Source organism: Lepisosteus oculatus, chromosome 2 (genome assembly GCF_040954835.1).
Source record: "Lepisosteus oculatus isolate fLepOcu1 chromosome 2, fLepOcu1.hap2, whole genome shotgun sequence".
NCBI lineage: Eukaryota > Metazoa > Chordata > Actinopteri > Semionotiformes > Lepisosteidae > Lepisosteus > Lepisosteus oculatus.
The window spans coordinates 35274580-35291684 of NC_090697.1; the positions used below are offsets into that span (position 1 = coordinate 35274580).

The following is a 17105-nucleotide window of genomic DNA, read 5'->3' on the forward strand; positions in this document are numbered from 1 at the left end:
ACAGGGGGATCCAATAACAGGGGAGGCTACGGTGTCTTATTTAATTGGTCCCATTGACTTCATTTGTCAATCAGAAAGAAAAGCCTCTTTCATGTGAAAAGGGGAAACAATCTGTCAGACAAAATTTCAATCTAGATTGTCAGTGCCTCATCTGAGACAAGTGGTTAAAACCAAAAACAGATTAAAAATAAATAATGTGAGTAAAAATAAGATGATTTCTCACACTGTCGTGCTGAAACAGCATGAATAGGTTCCACATTGCTTTAATTAGAATTTTCATTCTTGGTGTCCTTCTGAAAATATGCTTTAACCTCAAGTACAAGTCTGAAAAAGGTCTGTGTTTTCTACCACCACTGAAAAAAAATCAATGCCTCTTTTTCTTTCAATGGTTCTACCTTTTTATAAAAAATAAGCAAAGTGGGCCAAATGGACTTCTCTTGCTTGTAAGCTGTGCAAACTAGACTCCAAGTGCCTCAATGTAGCTCTCTAAGGCAGTATCTTTCCATGCTGTCTTTCCTGGGCTCAGCTGGTCCACGTGGCGTCACCAACAGTGTCACAGCTAGCACACATGCAATCCATCTGGAAATGCTGGTATCCCAAGAATAACCCAAAAGAGCGGTCGAAGAGCTCCATATTTACAGGCTTTTCTGTTTCTCAATATCAAAGCTGAAAGAACAGTAACTGTGTTGTTTAATTCTCTTCGGATATGGTATTTCATTAACAAAGGTTTTAGTGATAGATAAAATGTAAATAAATTATTTATCCATCTTGTCCAGATGGCTTCTTTTGATCATCTCTCTCTGCTGCCAGACATGAAAGGCCCATCTTCTGGCCCTCCTTCCAGTACTTCGTTGGCTTTTCATTGCAGTTTTCTGGCACGTGTGGTTAAAGCTGCTAGTAACTGGCTGGGTCTCGATAATGTATGGTAAATTACCTCACTTAGTATAAGAGGCAACACAGTAAATATATACTTCTCCATACTTAAATTAAGAGGCATCCAACCACGTAATTGTAGGTCCAATGTAACAATATTTTAATACAGTTTTAACAGCTAATGTTACAATATTGAGCAAAAGTAAAAACTGAGATTAACTTAGAATTTTTCTTGTTTAGGTGTTGTGTGTGTGTGGGGGGGGGTGTTCTGAAATGTAAGCAGTGTGTTAGCTGTTCATTTCCTACAAATCTTAAATGTGTCAAACGCATAAGCTTAGCTGAAAAACTAGAAATTTCTACTACACATTTCTACTACTACATCTACAACACATGTGAATAAGTTACAAGAAATCGAAACACCCTGAAAGAAGAAAGAGGATTCAGAATGATCATGTAATCAGAGAACACTCATTGTTAATTGATCTTACTGCATGATACCTACATGAATCACAAAGGACTAAAACAGACACAACATAAAGAAATTCAACCAAATCTAATAACCCACTTTGTTTTTAGTTCTTTCTAACAGGATATAAATGTGTTGGTCCCACTTTTTACCTGAGCTACGTATGAGAGGTCCGAGATAAGCGAGAAACTGTCCACCTCTCCACGCCCAATGTACGTCTGAAGAAGAATGTTGATTTTTCCGTAGCCGTTTTCAACCCCACCAGCAGCAGGCAGCTCACAATAATTGTGGAGCAACTGCTCCAGTTCTTCGATTTCTTCATCTCTGACCTTAAAAGCAATGAAATCAACAAAAACCATCAACATTTTGAAACTTTTTGAAGTTATTAGCCATGTTTGTACATTAGATAAAAGTTTGTGATTAATTGAATACCAGGGAGGTTATGCCATTAAGAGTATGCCGGTATGAGTATTTACTGTTACACAATTTGAGAAAAATATCCCCACAATGATGGCAACTCTAAAGATAAAAATAGGGATGTCCCCATGATGTAAATGACTGCTTTTTACTAACCAAATCTGAAAGTGGTAAAAGCATTTTCACCCTGTTAAGAGTTTATTTCAGTTAAAAAGAAATACAAAATCAAAACAGAATAAGACTCTTTTAGAAGCTTCCACAGTGTATGTAACTGTGTATGTAACTGCTAAGAAGCCTGCTAATATTAATCACCACATATGCTTAATTATTTGTTTGCTTAATTTTTGATTCCCTGTAGAAGCAATGGAAATTACATTTTAAGTTATTGTATTGCCATCATACAAACAATGGTTTGTTCATGGTCCTGAAAAATATTAAATGAAAGATATTTTATTATTCTAATCTAACCTTAAGATAATGGAGACAAAACTTGGGGAAAACTGTTTATGTCCTTTACAGTGGAAAAGTAAACAAAACTACACTTGGTGTGACACTAGGTCCCTTTTAACCTCTTTATTACCAAACACATATTAAGGTATTTGCAACCTTGTAAAGGGTTACACAATAGAGAATTCAGGAATGAATTAAACTTCATTGGTTACTTATAAAGAAATACAAACATCACAGTTCTAACTTCTGCATTAATCATGAGCTTCTTAGAGCTGGCTAATAATGAACATTTTAGAGTGAGGTATTACTGCTACTGCAAGGAGAAAATACTGGCACAGTGTTTGAGCTCAGTAAGAAAACCTTTCCACACTGCTGTGCAGGTGAACTGAACCTTCACATCTTCTGTCTATTTAACAGCCAATTCATTACCTATTTGCATAAAAGAATATAGTATATAATGAATAAAAGAATCAAAAGAAAAGGCTTAGGTGATGGAATTTTTATAGTTCTTTGGGTTTTCTGATGTTTCTACTTGATCCCTTAAATTACCTTTCAGATAATAATACTGCACTTACCTTGACCTGGTCAAATTCTTCTGCCTTAGACACAATACTCAGAATATCAGCCTCTGTTTTGTGGGCATCAAACAATTCATTGAATGTCTTTGAAAGAAATAAATAACATTAAGACAAGTTTTATTTGTTGTTTGTCAAGATGTAAACAGGCTGGCAGTATGATATTCAGCCTTTTTATCACAAAAGGTTCACAGGCATCCTAAGAAATACATTTCCTGATACAACTGGATTCACTTTCTTTTTGGTTAACTAGGACAGAAGTAAAGCAAAGTGAATGCAGGTATGTTCTCTAAAACAACTGATCCCTAAAGTTAATGAGTAGCAGAAAATGCCTGAAGCAGTTTATGCTGAGCAATTTGTTACACCATATGTTTTCCTAAAATAAACAAAGCAATGCCTGTACAAACATAAGAGGCTGAGCTGAGAAAAATAAATTCAAGCTCTTTACCTCAATGGTGTTGTATTTAATATAGAAGTGACTGGCAGTCCTGCCTAAATCGGTTGAGTAATAGTATCCTGTTCTCTCTTCAAACCGAATCATTCTGGCTTTGTCAAGTTTTCGTCCAGATTCCACCACAAGTTCCTGTCTGTACATCTCCAGACCAGGGTCCATCTAATTGAAAGAAAATGATAAAGATCTGAACTTGCGTCTGTCTCATCCAACTGTCTCATTCACTTTATATTGAAATATGTTTTCTTTACTGTACTCTTATTAATAAGTAAAAACAACAAGAGCTGAGCATCTTAATGGAGCATTTAATTCTACAATTAGCAAAACTTTTAAGTGTTGTCCATTTGTTTTTGTTTTTTTTAATGCAAAAATAGCATAAAACATTCTGCATTCTTCCCTGAAACAGAACTTAAAATATAAAAATGGAAGCCAAGCTTAATTAATTTATACTACACAATTTGCAGAACATATAGTCTATCGCCTGAAAAGTGTGAGAGGTAAAAGGAACAGTCATGGGTTTGAAATTAGCACTAACTGTTCGAAGGTATGTGACAGATAGCCTTGCAAAACTACTTCTGACCGTTAGTTATTAATAGGTTCTACATGTCTTTACTTGGGCAGCATTAAAGCTTCTTTAAGTCATCATGACATGAAAAAATACTTTGGGAATCAAATGCAAATCATTTTTCCATAGAAAAATGAAAAATCTACAGAACCAGATACGATGTTCAGAACATGCTGTTAAACATTTAAATTTAGTATTCTATTAGAGTTGTTGATTCGTGAATACTGAAACAGTTGAACACAAATGCAAGCATATATTTTGAATCTGTAATTTATAATTCATTTTCTTTCTGAATATAAGAATGCAGGAAAAACATTTAAAAGATATCTTCAAAACATAACAGAGGATATTGCAAAATATGAATTTTCTCGTATAGTTGTCTTAGTCTGTTGATAATCTTTATGTAAAAGGAAGAGGTAACTCACTCAGCACATGACAACAATTTACATTCTCAAAACGCTTTCTCACATAATTCCTAGATGGTTCAGTTTGCAATATACAAAATATCTATTCAATTTAAAGTAACACATTTTTAACTTTAGAAAAATGCTTCCCTTTTTTGTAAGGTGGTAAACTTGTAATATGAGTACTTGAGACTGACTTGTGTGTAGATGTTTTCATACAGTAATAGAAAGTAACTAATATCTGGCTCTGAACAGCTCACGTTACAAGTATGATAATACGTAATGTCACAGTCAATGTAACCCAGATCCTTATCTCTGGCTGGCAAAAGTAGTTTTAAGGAAGTCAGTTTTTAGATGTAGAGGTCAGTTCCAAAAAAAGGTGCCATAAGCATAGATTAATATACTGTAACTCAGGGAACGCCTCTACTCACAGAAGAACATCACCGATAGGTTTAGCAACATGCACACATCATTAAAGTGCATGATTTTTTTCAATGTTTGTAAGACTTCGATGTTTCATAAGGCTTTTTTTGTATTTGAGAGGGTGATTCTTTTATTTAATGCAAAAGCATGCACCTTATTTACTATGCAGTCTCTGTACAATCCCAGCAACAAATTTGCAATGTGCTGCAATGGTATTCTGAGTCTTCTGATGGGCAATTTTTCTATGTAACCCAGCACTTGTAAATAGTGTTTGCCTCTAGTTTTAGAATGTACTGGAGACTAACCATATAATGTTGTAAGTTTTACAAGATATATCCTATTAACATAAATTAAATGACAACACTGGAAATCTGAAAATAAACACGTGCTTTTCACGTGCCTGCTATTTCTGACCTTAAGCGGAATTTTATGAATGAATCTTCTGATGTAAATACTTGAATACCAAAAAGACTGTTGATGTATTCATTGTGGGGACTTGAGTAGCTCAATTAATTACACTATGCTCTATATGCAGAAACAGAAACAAGCTTGGCATCTTTACTAATGCAACTTATTAAAATATAAGCTAATGAATTCATGTCTTTTATTCATTCCTTATTTTAACTCAGAGTCAGAAAATCACAACAAAGACTATGATTAATCATGAATTAACAGATTTAACTTTACTTGTTTTTTATGCTAGGTCTGTTAGGGTTTTGTTTCTTTTATACGTTGCAGAAATGCTGTTAACCCATGCATACAGTACGTGTCTAAGGAACGCAAGCTTTCATGATGTAAGAAATAAAGCATAACGGCATAAAAAGACAAACTTCAGAAAAAACTCCTCCAGAAAAAATAAATAATGGGATTTACTACAGATTACACACTATATTTCACATGAAGTGAAGCTTCATGACTGTAAGCAAGGAGAGACAGTATTCAAGCTGAAGTTGTAAAAATACATATACAGAAACATCCTTATAGCATTTTCCCTTGACCTTTTTTGCTATCTATGTAAATAAACAGGGTAAGTCACAAAAGACAATATTTCATTAGTTTTGTTCTTCAAGGCCAAGATTTTTTTAAGAAGCACAGAAAATAGCTTTAGTGAATGCAGAACAGGACAAACACTTGCATTTTTTATGCTTTTTGGTCTTTCAAGAAAATGAAAAGAGTAAGTAGCATTTGACAACTATAAACAATAAAACATGTAAAACATTATATTTACCTGGTATGCCTTGTAATTGATACCATATGCTAATGGGTTTGCTCTCATACGCACATACAAGTATGTGTAGCTGAGCCACTTCACTGCTTCTTCAACATTGGTAACGGTTCCTAATGCGATCTAAAAAAACACACATTTTATTTTAACACATAACATGTATTACTGTGAAAGCATTCCCTTCTAACAGCGCTTGAATTCATGCATGATGTCATTCAATTTAAATGTCCATTACCACTCTTTATCACAATATTCTATAGATTTTTAAAATGATCATGAAGCTGATGAAGCTTAAAACTGGGCAGAAATAAAGAACTGAGTTTTTTCTCTTATCAAAATGACTTGACTATTCTACTGCCATTAAGACTTTCAGTAACTACCTTTAACTAACTTTAATCCATGAGTACTGATAAATGTGAAAATGCATGTATACTGTATCTTGTTTATATTTTACTTTAATAAAGACGACACAAAAAGGACAAAGTAAACTTGATCATTAGAAATCTCCCATCCCAGTACAGATCAGATCCATTCCTAGTGTCTGAGGTTGTAATACTAATGTCAGGAGTGAAGAAGGCCCTGTTCATTATACTTTGTACAGTTAGTTTCTTACCACTTGAGCTAAATATACTAAATATACTACATACACTCAACATCCAACACTTAGTATAAAACTTCTCTATGTTTGAAAATAGGATTTCCGTACATTTAGAATAAGGAACAGGAAAGAGGACGGGTAAAAGACTCTTCATATAGATTTTAATTTGAGATAAGAAGAAGAACCAAATGATTTGGGAAAACAATGTAAGCACAAAAGATTTTAAGTATTTTATATTGACATAAAATTCAAAAAACACTCGGTCAATTTTTGTGAAATACTATGAAGAAAGGAAGAATCACACACTATTAAATATGAATTACGTTTACATGAGCATTCAATAACCACCTTAAAAGAACATGCAACATATGTTTTCCTGGCATTTTTCTGCAAACATTTGTCAGCAATTTATCCCTCCTGTTTACAATTACAGCTCTGGTCATTCTGTCACACAATTTTGGCAATACATCATTGTCTCATTTTGCCTTCTTAGTCCAAATCTTCTGCCAAATAATATATGCTGTTTGTAGTATTCTTTTTCCCTCTTTTTTACCCTTCATTGAGGTTATGATTAGGGCAGACAAAACAGAATACTGATTTTAACACTTCTTCTTATTATGATTTATAATTTATTTTAAGGCATCAGTGTAATGTATTGGTCAGGGATCTGGACACAATACTCGAAGACTGTGGATTGAAATCCCAGGTAAGACTTTGTCATTGTGCCCCTGCGCAAGGTAGGTCACTCAAATTACTTGAGTAAAATATCCATTGGAACAAATGTAGGTTTGCTATGGATGGAAGCATCGGCCAAGGCAAAAACAATGCTAATATAGTGTATGTCTGCATTTTACATATGTCTGTTTACATAGCATACAGCTTTTCCAAAGCCATTGATTGTGGCTGATGTTTTATTATGGGATAGTTTATATATTTCCTTCATCGAAGGAAAATTGCTCAATACATTAATCAGGTAAGAAACAGATTTTATCATTCTAAAAATCTTTTGAGTTGTCCCAGATTTCTACGGTGTTCTCTTGAGTCAGCTATGATTCTGAAACTTGACAGTCTTCTCACTTCTCACAAAGTGTACCTCCATTAGATTTTTATTTGAAATGGATAATAAACTTTGGCATAAGCCAATGGTTTAAATTAGGCTTTTCTTTTTAGATGGGATTTAATTAAAATGTAATTATCTACATAATTATCAACACTAGTGTGTATACTGTATGTATGATTAAATACTGAGTTTACATACAGTTAGATAAAACAAACTCAAAAGCACTGATAAATGTATTCAGATTTACAGATACAGAAGTTGACTACCAAAAAAGGAAGACTGCTGTGATGACTTACAGCACAATATATCAGTTAATGTTTTATTAATGAGTGAAATATTTTACAGGCAACATTTTCATTCAAACGCAACTATTACAAAAATCTACAACTGCATTTCAAGTGTCTTAATGAACAGTTCTTTTTGAAGATATGCACATATCAAACAGGAAGGTCATAAACTGTAAGACACTACTGTAACCTAATAGAAATGCAACTTCCTGAGAACAAAAACATCCTGCCCAAACTGCAAATCAAAGTATAATGCTGTGTTTTATTAAGAAGTACACCCTTATACATTAAACATTTGAAATGTGAAAAAAATATCTGAATAAATGTATGGAAACTACACAGTCCTTCTTCTGTCTCACACATAAACACAAACAAACTGCCCTTTGGGGGTAATAAAAACTCTCTCTATACTTTTAATATATAAAGATGGCAAGAACCAAAATGATTTTTGGTTACAAATAATTTCTCTTAAGGTCTATCACCACTGACAGTTTATATCAGATATTATGTTTAATGCAAATATCTTGCTTCAATGTTCCTTAATGGTATTTTGAGTTCTTATTTCATACAGCGTTCACTTAACATGTGAACATTTTGCCTTTTATATTTTTTCCAGTATAGACCATTTTCAAGAATCTCAAACAAAATATCTCAATCATCCATAAATCGTGAAGCACGCATACTGTATGACTTCTAGTCAGAAGAAATGTCATCTCCTGAGGATTTGTACACAACGCCACCCTCCCCCAGTTCTGTTATCATCATTCAGATCACTCTACTAGAATCAACACAACTGTAAATTTTCTAGCACATTTGCACATCCGTTGGTGTTTCACATCATTGCTTATATAAGCAAATCGGGCAATTTACTTTTCAGGTTGCAAGAAAAAACCAACATAGAACTGCTCTATGTCTGAGAAGCTAAAAGCACCACATCTTGTGATTTCTTAAGAGCAACGTGTTGCATTTGCTCTGGTTTATGCATATTTACTTTGTGTCTGCTTTTTCAAAATGATTTTGTAACAGCAAACAATGCTGGAAAATCTGCAGACTACATTTTCTGTTGGTTTTTGCTTTCTTTATTTATGTTTCAAAAGACTCCTCCACCTCCTGCCTTCAGAGTGAACTGACAGCAGGGTTTAAGAAAAGATAATCGCTGTCGGTGTGAGTTGAATTTGTAATGTCTTCAGCCTTGAAACACACTAGTTAAGATTCCCTTTACTGTAGTAACCATGTCCTAAGATTTACTACATGAATTGGAAAGTGATGTTTAAACAGTATATTGCATTAATAATGGATACTTACTAGCCAAGCCAAATACTACTGCTCTGATTTCTCTTGCAATTTAACCTGGTCACAAATTGTGGGAATATAATCTCTTCACTGGTCATAATGTCATTTTTACTACCAAAAATAATCTGACTTGAATTAAAGAGAAATATTTTTAAACAGATAAATTAAAAGATAAATTTAAAACGTTTTAAAATAAGATATTTACAACATTTGTTATTATTACAACTGTTAATTCAATAATAAGATAATGAATAACAAGAATAATGGTCTTCTTAGTATTTACCATGCATTTATCTCAAGAAAAAGCAATCCAGGAATCTAAAGTGATATCAGCATTATTAATCCTTGAGCGCCATCCAGTGGTTTGCTCTTTTACATTTACACAATGTACTGCCACCTGGTGAGCAGTTAGAAAAATATCTGGTAATTAGTTATTCACTAATGTGCTATTCATTATGTGCTTGAAAGAAAATAGAAAACAATTTCTATTTTGTACTGATAATCTTTGGGATATTGCACAATATGGAATTAAATAAAGTTACTAGAGCTAAAAGAAAAGATTCTGACATTTATGTGTATTTATGTTAACACTATGTTATTCTATGAAGTAGTAAAATAAATATTTTACAAAATGACATGAACCAAAATAAGAAAAAAAATGTTCTTATTCAGTCTTCAAGCACCAGTGGTATCTTTAAATTAAAAGCAATGATGACAAAGTTTTGTTATTACTCTTAACAGCAATGTCAAATGATAACAGTTTTTAGAGTACTTGGAGCAAACATTTCTTTTGGCTTGAATAGTTTCAGACAAAAATAGCAAAACATAGTTACTTTTCAGTATTTTTTTAGATGAAAGTCAAATTGCACAAATAGAACCTAAGAACCTATGAATTATTTAAATAGGACAGCCTAAATGGGTACCAAATATAATCTAAAGGCCTGGATTATTTCTCCCTTGCTTCCGTAATTCCAGTTTATACAGTTCTTCTCCAAGGCTCAGACTCAAATTTCAAGGAACGGCTGATTTAAAGCACTGCTTCTTTAGAGAATTCTGGGAATGCATTAGGCACATTGAAATAAAAAAGCAAGGGTGTAGTTTGGAAATTAAGTAATGCCAGTACAGCCTGGAGATGTTCACAAACTTCTATCACAATTAAAACTGCTTCACCTTAATCTTGATTTCCGCATAATTTCCAACAAAATGTTTAGTAACCTGTTGTTTGCGTAATTGCTGTGCTGTGATGAATGGAACTCCGATTGGATAATGATCAGAAAAAAAACTATTGGTTATTTATTGGTTAAAAATATTGGTTACAAAGCCAATGGTTTTAATAAACTTAGAATATGTTATTAGCATTTGCCCTATTGAAATGTATATGATTAAGTATATTTCCCTTCCAAGCTTCCACCAAGCTTGAAAGTGTGTTCCTTATCTCAATATGAATTTGATCAATCAGGTCTCATGCATTTCATGCATTTACTAAGTTTCTCTATTATAGTCATAAAATGATTTAGATTTTGCTGGACATAAAATTATTTTGTCTTGTCTTGTTTTAATATATTCTTCCCAGAATACATTAAAACAGGAAAGTAAAATAAAGACAAGTATAATTGCAGTATTAAACTGCAGCAATGAGCCTTAAACAGTAAAACAATCTCAAGCACATTAATTATTAACACAGACTGTGAAAATATACCCCAAAAGCTTGAATAAGAAAAAGCTTTTAAGAAATATTCAACTTTTTTATGTTGAATCCTCCTATGAAGAAGATCAGACATATATTTATGCAGAAGACATAGTGCCACAGGGTTAATACATAATAATTTTAACAAGTATAAAGCATACAATACCTCAGCATTCAAATTGTCAGCAAGGCTCTCCAAAAACTGGCTCTCAATTGGGTTTTGTTGAGTAAGCAGAGTAAGGTAATGACTCAGTTTATCATGAGTTGAAATAATGGTGCCTTCTCCAAATTTATCGAACTGTGGTCGTCCTGCGCGTCCAAATATTTGCATAACATCCAAAATCCCTAAATCCACCAAAGTTCCTCTCTTGGCATCATAAATCTGGGTACCCTGTTCATGCATAAAATATAAGATCACAATGAAAAGAATTGGCAACAACAAAACAACATCTGAGAAAAATCATAAAAAAACAAAACAGTACAAAAATAAAATACAAGCAGACTAAAACCAGAAAGCAAACACATAAAACAACCTTTAAAAATAACATTACAAACCTACATAATATGCCTTCACTGTAGGAATGAAAATGAGCATTTACAGGACTTGGTAAAACTGGAAAAAAATAAGGCAATATTCTATATGACTAGATGGCATTATTATCCCAAGTATTTGAGTTACGAAAAAGGAACCCATGCACACCAAAAAAGTGAAAGTCATCCTCGACATCATTACTATTAAACATTACCCTTTTGAAATATTAATGAACTAAGTGTTGCTCTTTTCCATGTTATATGTACTGAGCACATAATATGCAACATAATTATATAGTATATAAACTGCCATAACAGTTTTACTTTGCAGCTTTGCAGTGTTTCCTGTTAGCAATGTCTGTATATCGACCACATTTACATCACTATAAAAATTCATTGAATATCAAGTGAAATAGAGATATTTGGTTCCAATATTTAAAAATCAACACTGATTGTAAAAAGATTTTTACATGAAATTATTTTGGTAGTAAAAGTAATGATAGAATGCTTTTTGTAGTCATTGTGTTTAAAAAGGGTACTTGGGTTCAGAAATCTCAAATGATAAGGCTTCCCTCTATTTTGATTTTGTGTTTACGAATTAACAATTTTCCATTATAAATATGATACCTATATATGTGCAATGAAATGCTTATAAATACATACCTTAAGTGTGTGCTCATAACTGAATAGGCCCCTACAATGTAAAGTGTGAGTCTACCTCTGCTAAATATGAGAAAATACATTGACAAATAAATATATACAATACACATGCATACACACTTCACATTTTGTCATTATAGTTTCAATTTGAAATGTTTTGTCATTTGCATCTATCTAGTGCCCGTTCGGCTACTTTATTTTAAAAAACACCACTGCAGTGAGCAAACACAAAACACTAATGTGCTTTACACCATAATCCAAATCACTTTGCAAAAAACCTTTAATGAGTCCACAGATCACAGACTGTGTGGACCACTCTTGCTAGCGACAGTGTTGAAGCCAGGCACAAAGCCTGGATCCAAAACTTCATTGCAATGCAAATAAAACACTGAGCTAGGCAATTTACAACTTGTATTTGTCTGGTGATCAAAGTCTGACACATAATTGATTATCAGAACATTTCTGATATTTTAGTATACTAATAGGATCCTATTTTAACTCAGACTTCTTTTAAAAGGAATAATCCTTTGGTTTTGATAACAAACTGATTAAATCTTATTTTAAACATAGTATACCTGGTTACAAGTATACCAGGTGAATTTATACTAAACAAAACAAGCAAGACAACAAAAGTTTCTGATGTTAAATGTCATGAAGACTATAGCCTCCTTTTTATCGTGTTCAAAGTGTAGTGAAGCTAAGCATACCTGGCACATGTCATTCTAAGTGATGCTGAGTATTGTGCCACCTGCTGTAAACCAGAACACCTTCCCAGAGACAAGGAAACGTTCGACAAGAACATTCACACCCCAATTAGACAGAACAATGAGATAGCGCCCAGGCTACAGCTATGCTGGGGAGGGTTGAAGGTTATTGTATTCTTAAGTCGGAAAGACTCCTGAAGAGGCATGAGATTTGAATCTGTTGCCTTTGCGTGATTTTTGCTGGCCATTAAGTTTTGCATGGTCACAGTTAGTACTTACAGCACTTCCATGACCTAGGACCAGTTTATGTTTAAAATCCACATATGAAAGCGACTTGTTTCTACATTTGCATTCCTCTCTTAGTAGAAAACTACATTATTTAGACAAAACTTGTAAAAAGTTTAAAAGTAGAATTAAAAAAATATATATATATTTTCAATTTCTAGGCAGAGACGTTTTCACCTTGATGATCACAGCGTGTGCGGGAAGGTTAACACCCCAAGCCAGGGTAGCTGTACAGATTAGAACTTTGATGTGTCCACGGGAAAACAGGCTCTCCACAAGGTTCCTGTCCTGCCTCAGCATTCCTGCGTGATGAATCCCAAATCCATCCGGGAACATCTCCCGCAGCTGCTTATTCCGAGATTTTTGTATCTGTGAGGGAGACAAATACACAGTTATATTAGTTTTGCTTTAATAATGAAAGAAGATGAATCCATCAGCTTTCTGAGCTTGGTGTTTTACAACACACTGGCATAATGACCACAGAGTCATTATACTAAAAAGGATTTAGTGATTTGTAGACATCACTACATCTGATTTGGTTAAAATTATTTTTAAACTAGAAGAATTACATGAGCACCTGAACCTATGCATTTCCCTGATAACCTTCCTGTATTTTAAATATTAAGCGCTTTTTTCTTTAAAAAAATCAAAAGCCCCCATTAGGTTGAGAGTGTCTGCTTCTGCTTCATTACTGAATTGAGCCACTTCAGACCACTGCCCATTTCAAATATGTTTTTTCTCGATAATGTCTAGGGCACACAGATGCCTTGCTGCTGTTGCATTATTTGAACCCTTCCCATCATCAACACAGCATAAAAAACTGCCTTTGGCTCAACTGCTTTCTCTTACCACTCGATCTGGGTGCAGCCTTTGATTCACATACTCTTCTGTGGTGTCTCAGAGACCCCTGCAGGGCTCCTCATTGGTTCTAGGCATTTGTTTGTAATGGGCCTGCGTTTGAAACCAGTAGAGGTTTTTCACCTTGCACACCGGCTATCTCAGATTGTGACATGCAATATTTTACTTGAGGACTCTACTTCATACCTAGATGTAACATTTTGGACATTTACAACTCTGAAATGAGCAGCTATGTTGATTACAACCTTTATGATAAATAACAACAGTTAATCTATGACACTATGGATGGTGATTGTCATCAGATATAGTGGCAAACCCACATGGTACTTCCTCATTGGTGGGTCACTCTTAACTTGTTAATAGATTTCTGACAGGTGACACCAGCACAGATGGGCCATCTTCTTGGAACTGCAGATTTCAGTGTCAATTTGGGAATTATATAACATGAAAGATGGCCAGCCATCTTTCATCTTTATTTGTCTGTCAATTGTACGGCCTTAGGTTCTACATAAACTCTTAAAGAAGTCTGCTCCTTTGTACAGTAGTTCAATACATGTCTTTAAACTCCTGCTCTGACTGTTTGCCTTTCATCCATAGCTGATGCTTGTTTGCTGAATGTCCCCCAGACTGTGCTAACAACAGTGAGTTTAGTATATTTTCTGTCTTTATACAGGTCTGTGAAACACATTACATATGTACTATATATTAAATAATATTTAAAAATGTGTACGATTAGCCAAATTGCTTGTTATCATGCATAGGTTATTATTCATTTGTATATTTTATTTTTTTCTTACTATTTGTAAGATTTTTACTTAATTTACTGCAGTTAACTCTTGTGCTTTCCAAAGATGGTCAGGAAATGTTTGAATGATTAATATAACTAACTACACGGGCGGGGTGGGGGGTTGGGGTGATTAAAGGAGGTTGCTCTATCAGGGAGGACTTCTAAAGTGATAAACTTCCAGGTTTTGATTAAGCATTCTCTGTGCAATTAAGAATAAGGAGTTTTTGCATTTTACAAATTGGTATGAATAACCTATTAAATGTATTTGTATTTGATAGGCCCAAGGTTCAACAGAGCTTTCATTTATTTACAAATAGAATGCATGCATTTACACTTCCATAATTAATAAGATTAACAAGTTCTTTCACTTGCAGTTAAAAGTAGTTGTGTAAAACACAAACATACATGTTTTCGTTTCTATTAATTTCATTCAGTTCTTTTTATATCCATTAATGACCTCAAAGCAATTATACACATATGCACATACTGTATATAACTATACATACTGTGTACAAATCACATACAAATCTAAGCTTTTAGAAACTGCTGATTAGGGGTATACATGTCTATCTTGCTGTACTGGAGCTCTCCAGGAACAGGGATGGATTCCAATGTCATGTATTACACAGCAACTTGAGGCACATGGAAGGACAGGAAATCCAATCAGCAGACGCTGACAGTCTATTGATATGTCCCGAGACAGAATGAAGGACAAGGCACTTCATCTTCTTTCATCCGGTGTGGCGACCGCCCCAGATTGTCAACTTATTGACTGAATGGCCAGAAAGAATCCTCACATTCTCATGCCCCTCAATCAATCAAAACTGCCAGTTTTCGTATAGCACTTTTTTATCCCAGTGGCTCCCAAAGTACTTCATGTACAGAAGGTGACCCAATTTTTTCTTCACTAAAGTGCAGCACCCAACAAGGTGATATGTGGCAGACATTTAGAGGAATCGCTTCACCCACTTAATTAAGGGGGAAATTTAGAGAGCCCATAATAGATTTTAACCACAGCACTGGGGTTATCATCTCTGCAAAACAGTGCCATGAAATCTTTAATGACCACATCGTCAGGACAGGTCAAGTTTAACGTCTCTTTCAAAGGACAACATCTCCTATAGAAGAGTGTCCACTGTTACCATACTGATCTAATTTCCTGGGTTCTTTAAAAAAATAGGATGTGATCCTCAGATTATCCATCCAACCATTAATTAACAGCTTTATCCAACAAGGGCCAGTTTTCCCCAAAAAACGAATTAACCTACTAATATGACTTTGGACTATGAGAGGAAACTGGAGCACCTGAAGGAATCCCTCGCAAATATGAGTATAACATACAAACTCCACACACACGGCGTCTTAGGAATTGAATCCAGGGCCCCTGCACTGCGAGGCAGCAATGCTAACCACTCTGCAATAGTAGTGCCCAAATCTCAGATCAATTAGCTGAATAGATGGTCCAAATGACCTCTCATTTATAACCTTTCTTATGATCTTGCCACCTACTGGTCCATTAGCACTACTTGGTTTTCCTCTCAGTAATAACAAGACCTAGCCGTGTTTAGTTTCTGACAGGATCAGGCTACAAGCAGGTAAATGCCAACACGGGCACTCAGCGCAGACACTATTCATAGGTGCAAGCATCAACGCTGGCACACACTCTCAACCTTGTTTTACACTGATTTGGGTCTCCCACGTTTGCAAAAGCATTACTGCACTTCGGTAGAAACTAAATATAAACCTGATAGGAGTGAATTATTAAAAAAACAGTAATATGTGCATTACTAAAAAAAACAAATACATTCAATTATACTTACAAATGCCCTGTGTAGAAGCATCAGATTTAGATTTAATATTGTAGTTAAAAATAATTGTATATACTCTTATTTGTTATTATACCTTACCATATTTCCATATATTTTCTTGTATTGCATCAGGTACCCTTATGTTCACAAACATAATTTACATCCATATACAATGTAACTCTGTGGAATCTGGCAGTGCTTACCAGTTCCCACTACTGTGTGTGGGGGAGTTAATATATTTCCACTAAATCAGGCAAATTAAAAATTTGACAGTCTGACTACAAAACACTGCAGAATTAAATGCAAGTTCCTACACATTCCCCCAAGAGCTGCATCATTAACATCTATGGTTACCAGAGCATCAGAAAGTTGAAATATCAACCAAGGGAGTAAAATAAAGTATGAGACTAAAGTAATAAATATCTCTACTACTTCTCTACTTAACATGTCTAATCAACATAAGGATCAGTCAATCTGGCTATTGCAATTTTCTGATTAATTTGTTAATGTGAATGTTGAAGTTATTCCTGTTTGCATTAACTATAAATGTCTGCAATTCCTCACTTCCATAAAAATGCATACATTCACTTTGATATCTAAATAAATTATGGACAAATATATTAATGTTAAATTAAAAGAAGGATGCAGCACATCCTACAAAAAATAACAAACATATTTTTAAAAAATTAAAGATGTTT

At 34.1% G+C, this 17105-nt stretch overlaps 1 protein-coding gene across 2 annotated transcripts in view; it reads right to left on the bottom strand.

Moving 5' to 3' along the window:
- Nucleotides 1–17105, bottom strand: part of ascc3 (activating signal cointegrator 1 complex subunit 3) — a 372889-nt gene that overhangs the window by 75364 nt on the left and 280420 nt on the right. For both annotated transcript variants that reach the window (XM_069178640.1, XM_069178641.1), the window contains exons 15-20: nt 13132–13323; nt 10941–11165; nt 5853–5972; nt 3230–3394; nt 2782–2868; nt 1492–1668 (exon numbers count right to left, since the gene is read on the bottom strand). In XM_069178640.1, coding sequence (XP_069034741.1) covers nt 1492–1668; nt 2782–2868; nt 3230–3394; nt 5853–5972; nt 10941–11165; nt 13132–13323 — 966 coding nt within the window. The remainder of the gene's footprint in view (nt 1–1491; nt 1669–2781; nt 2869–3229; nt 3395–5852; nt 5973–10940; nt 11166–13131; nt 13324–17105) is intronic.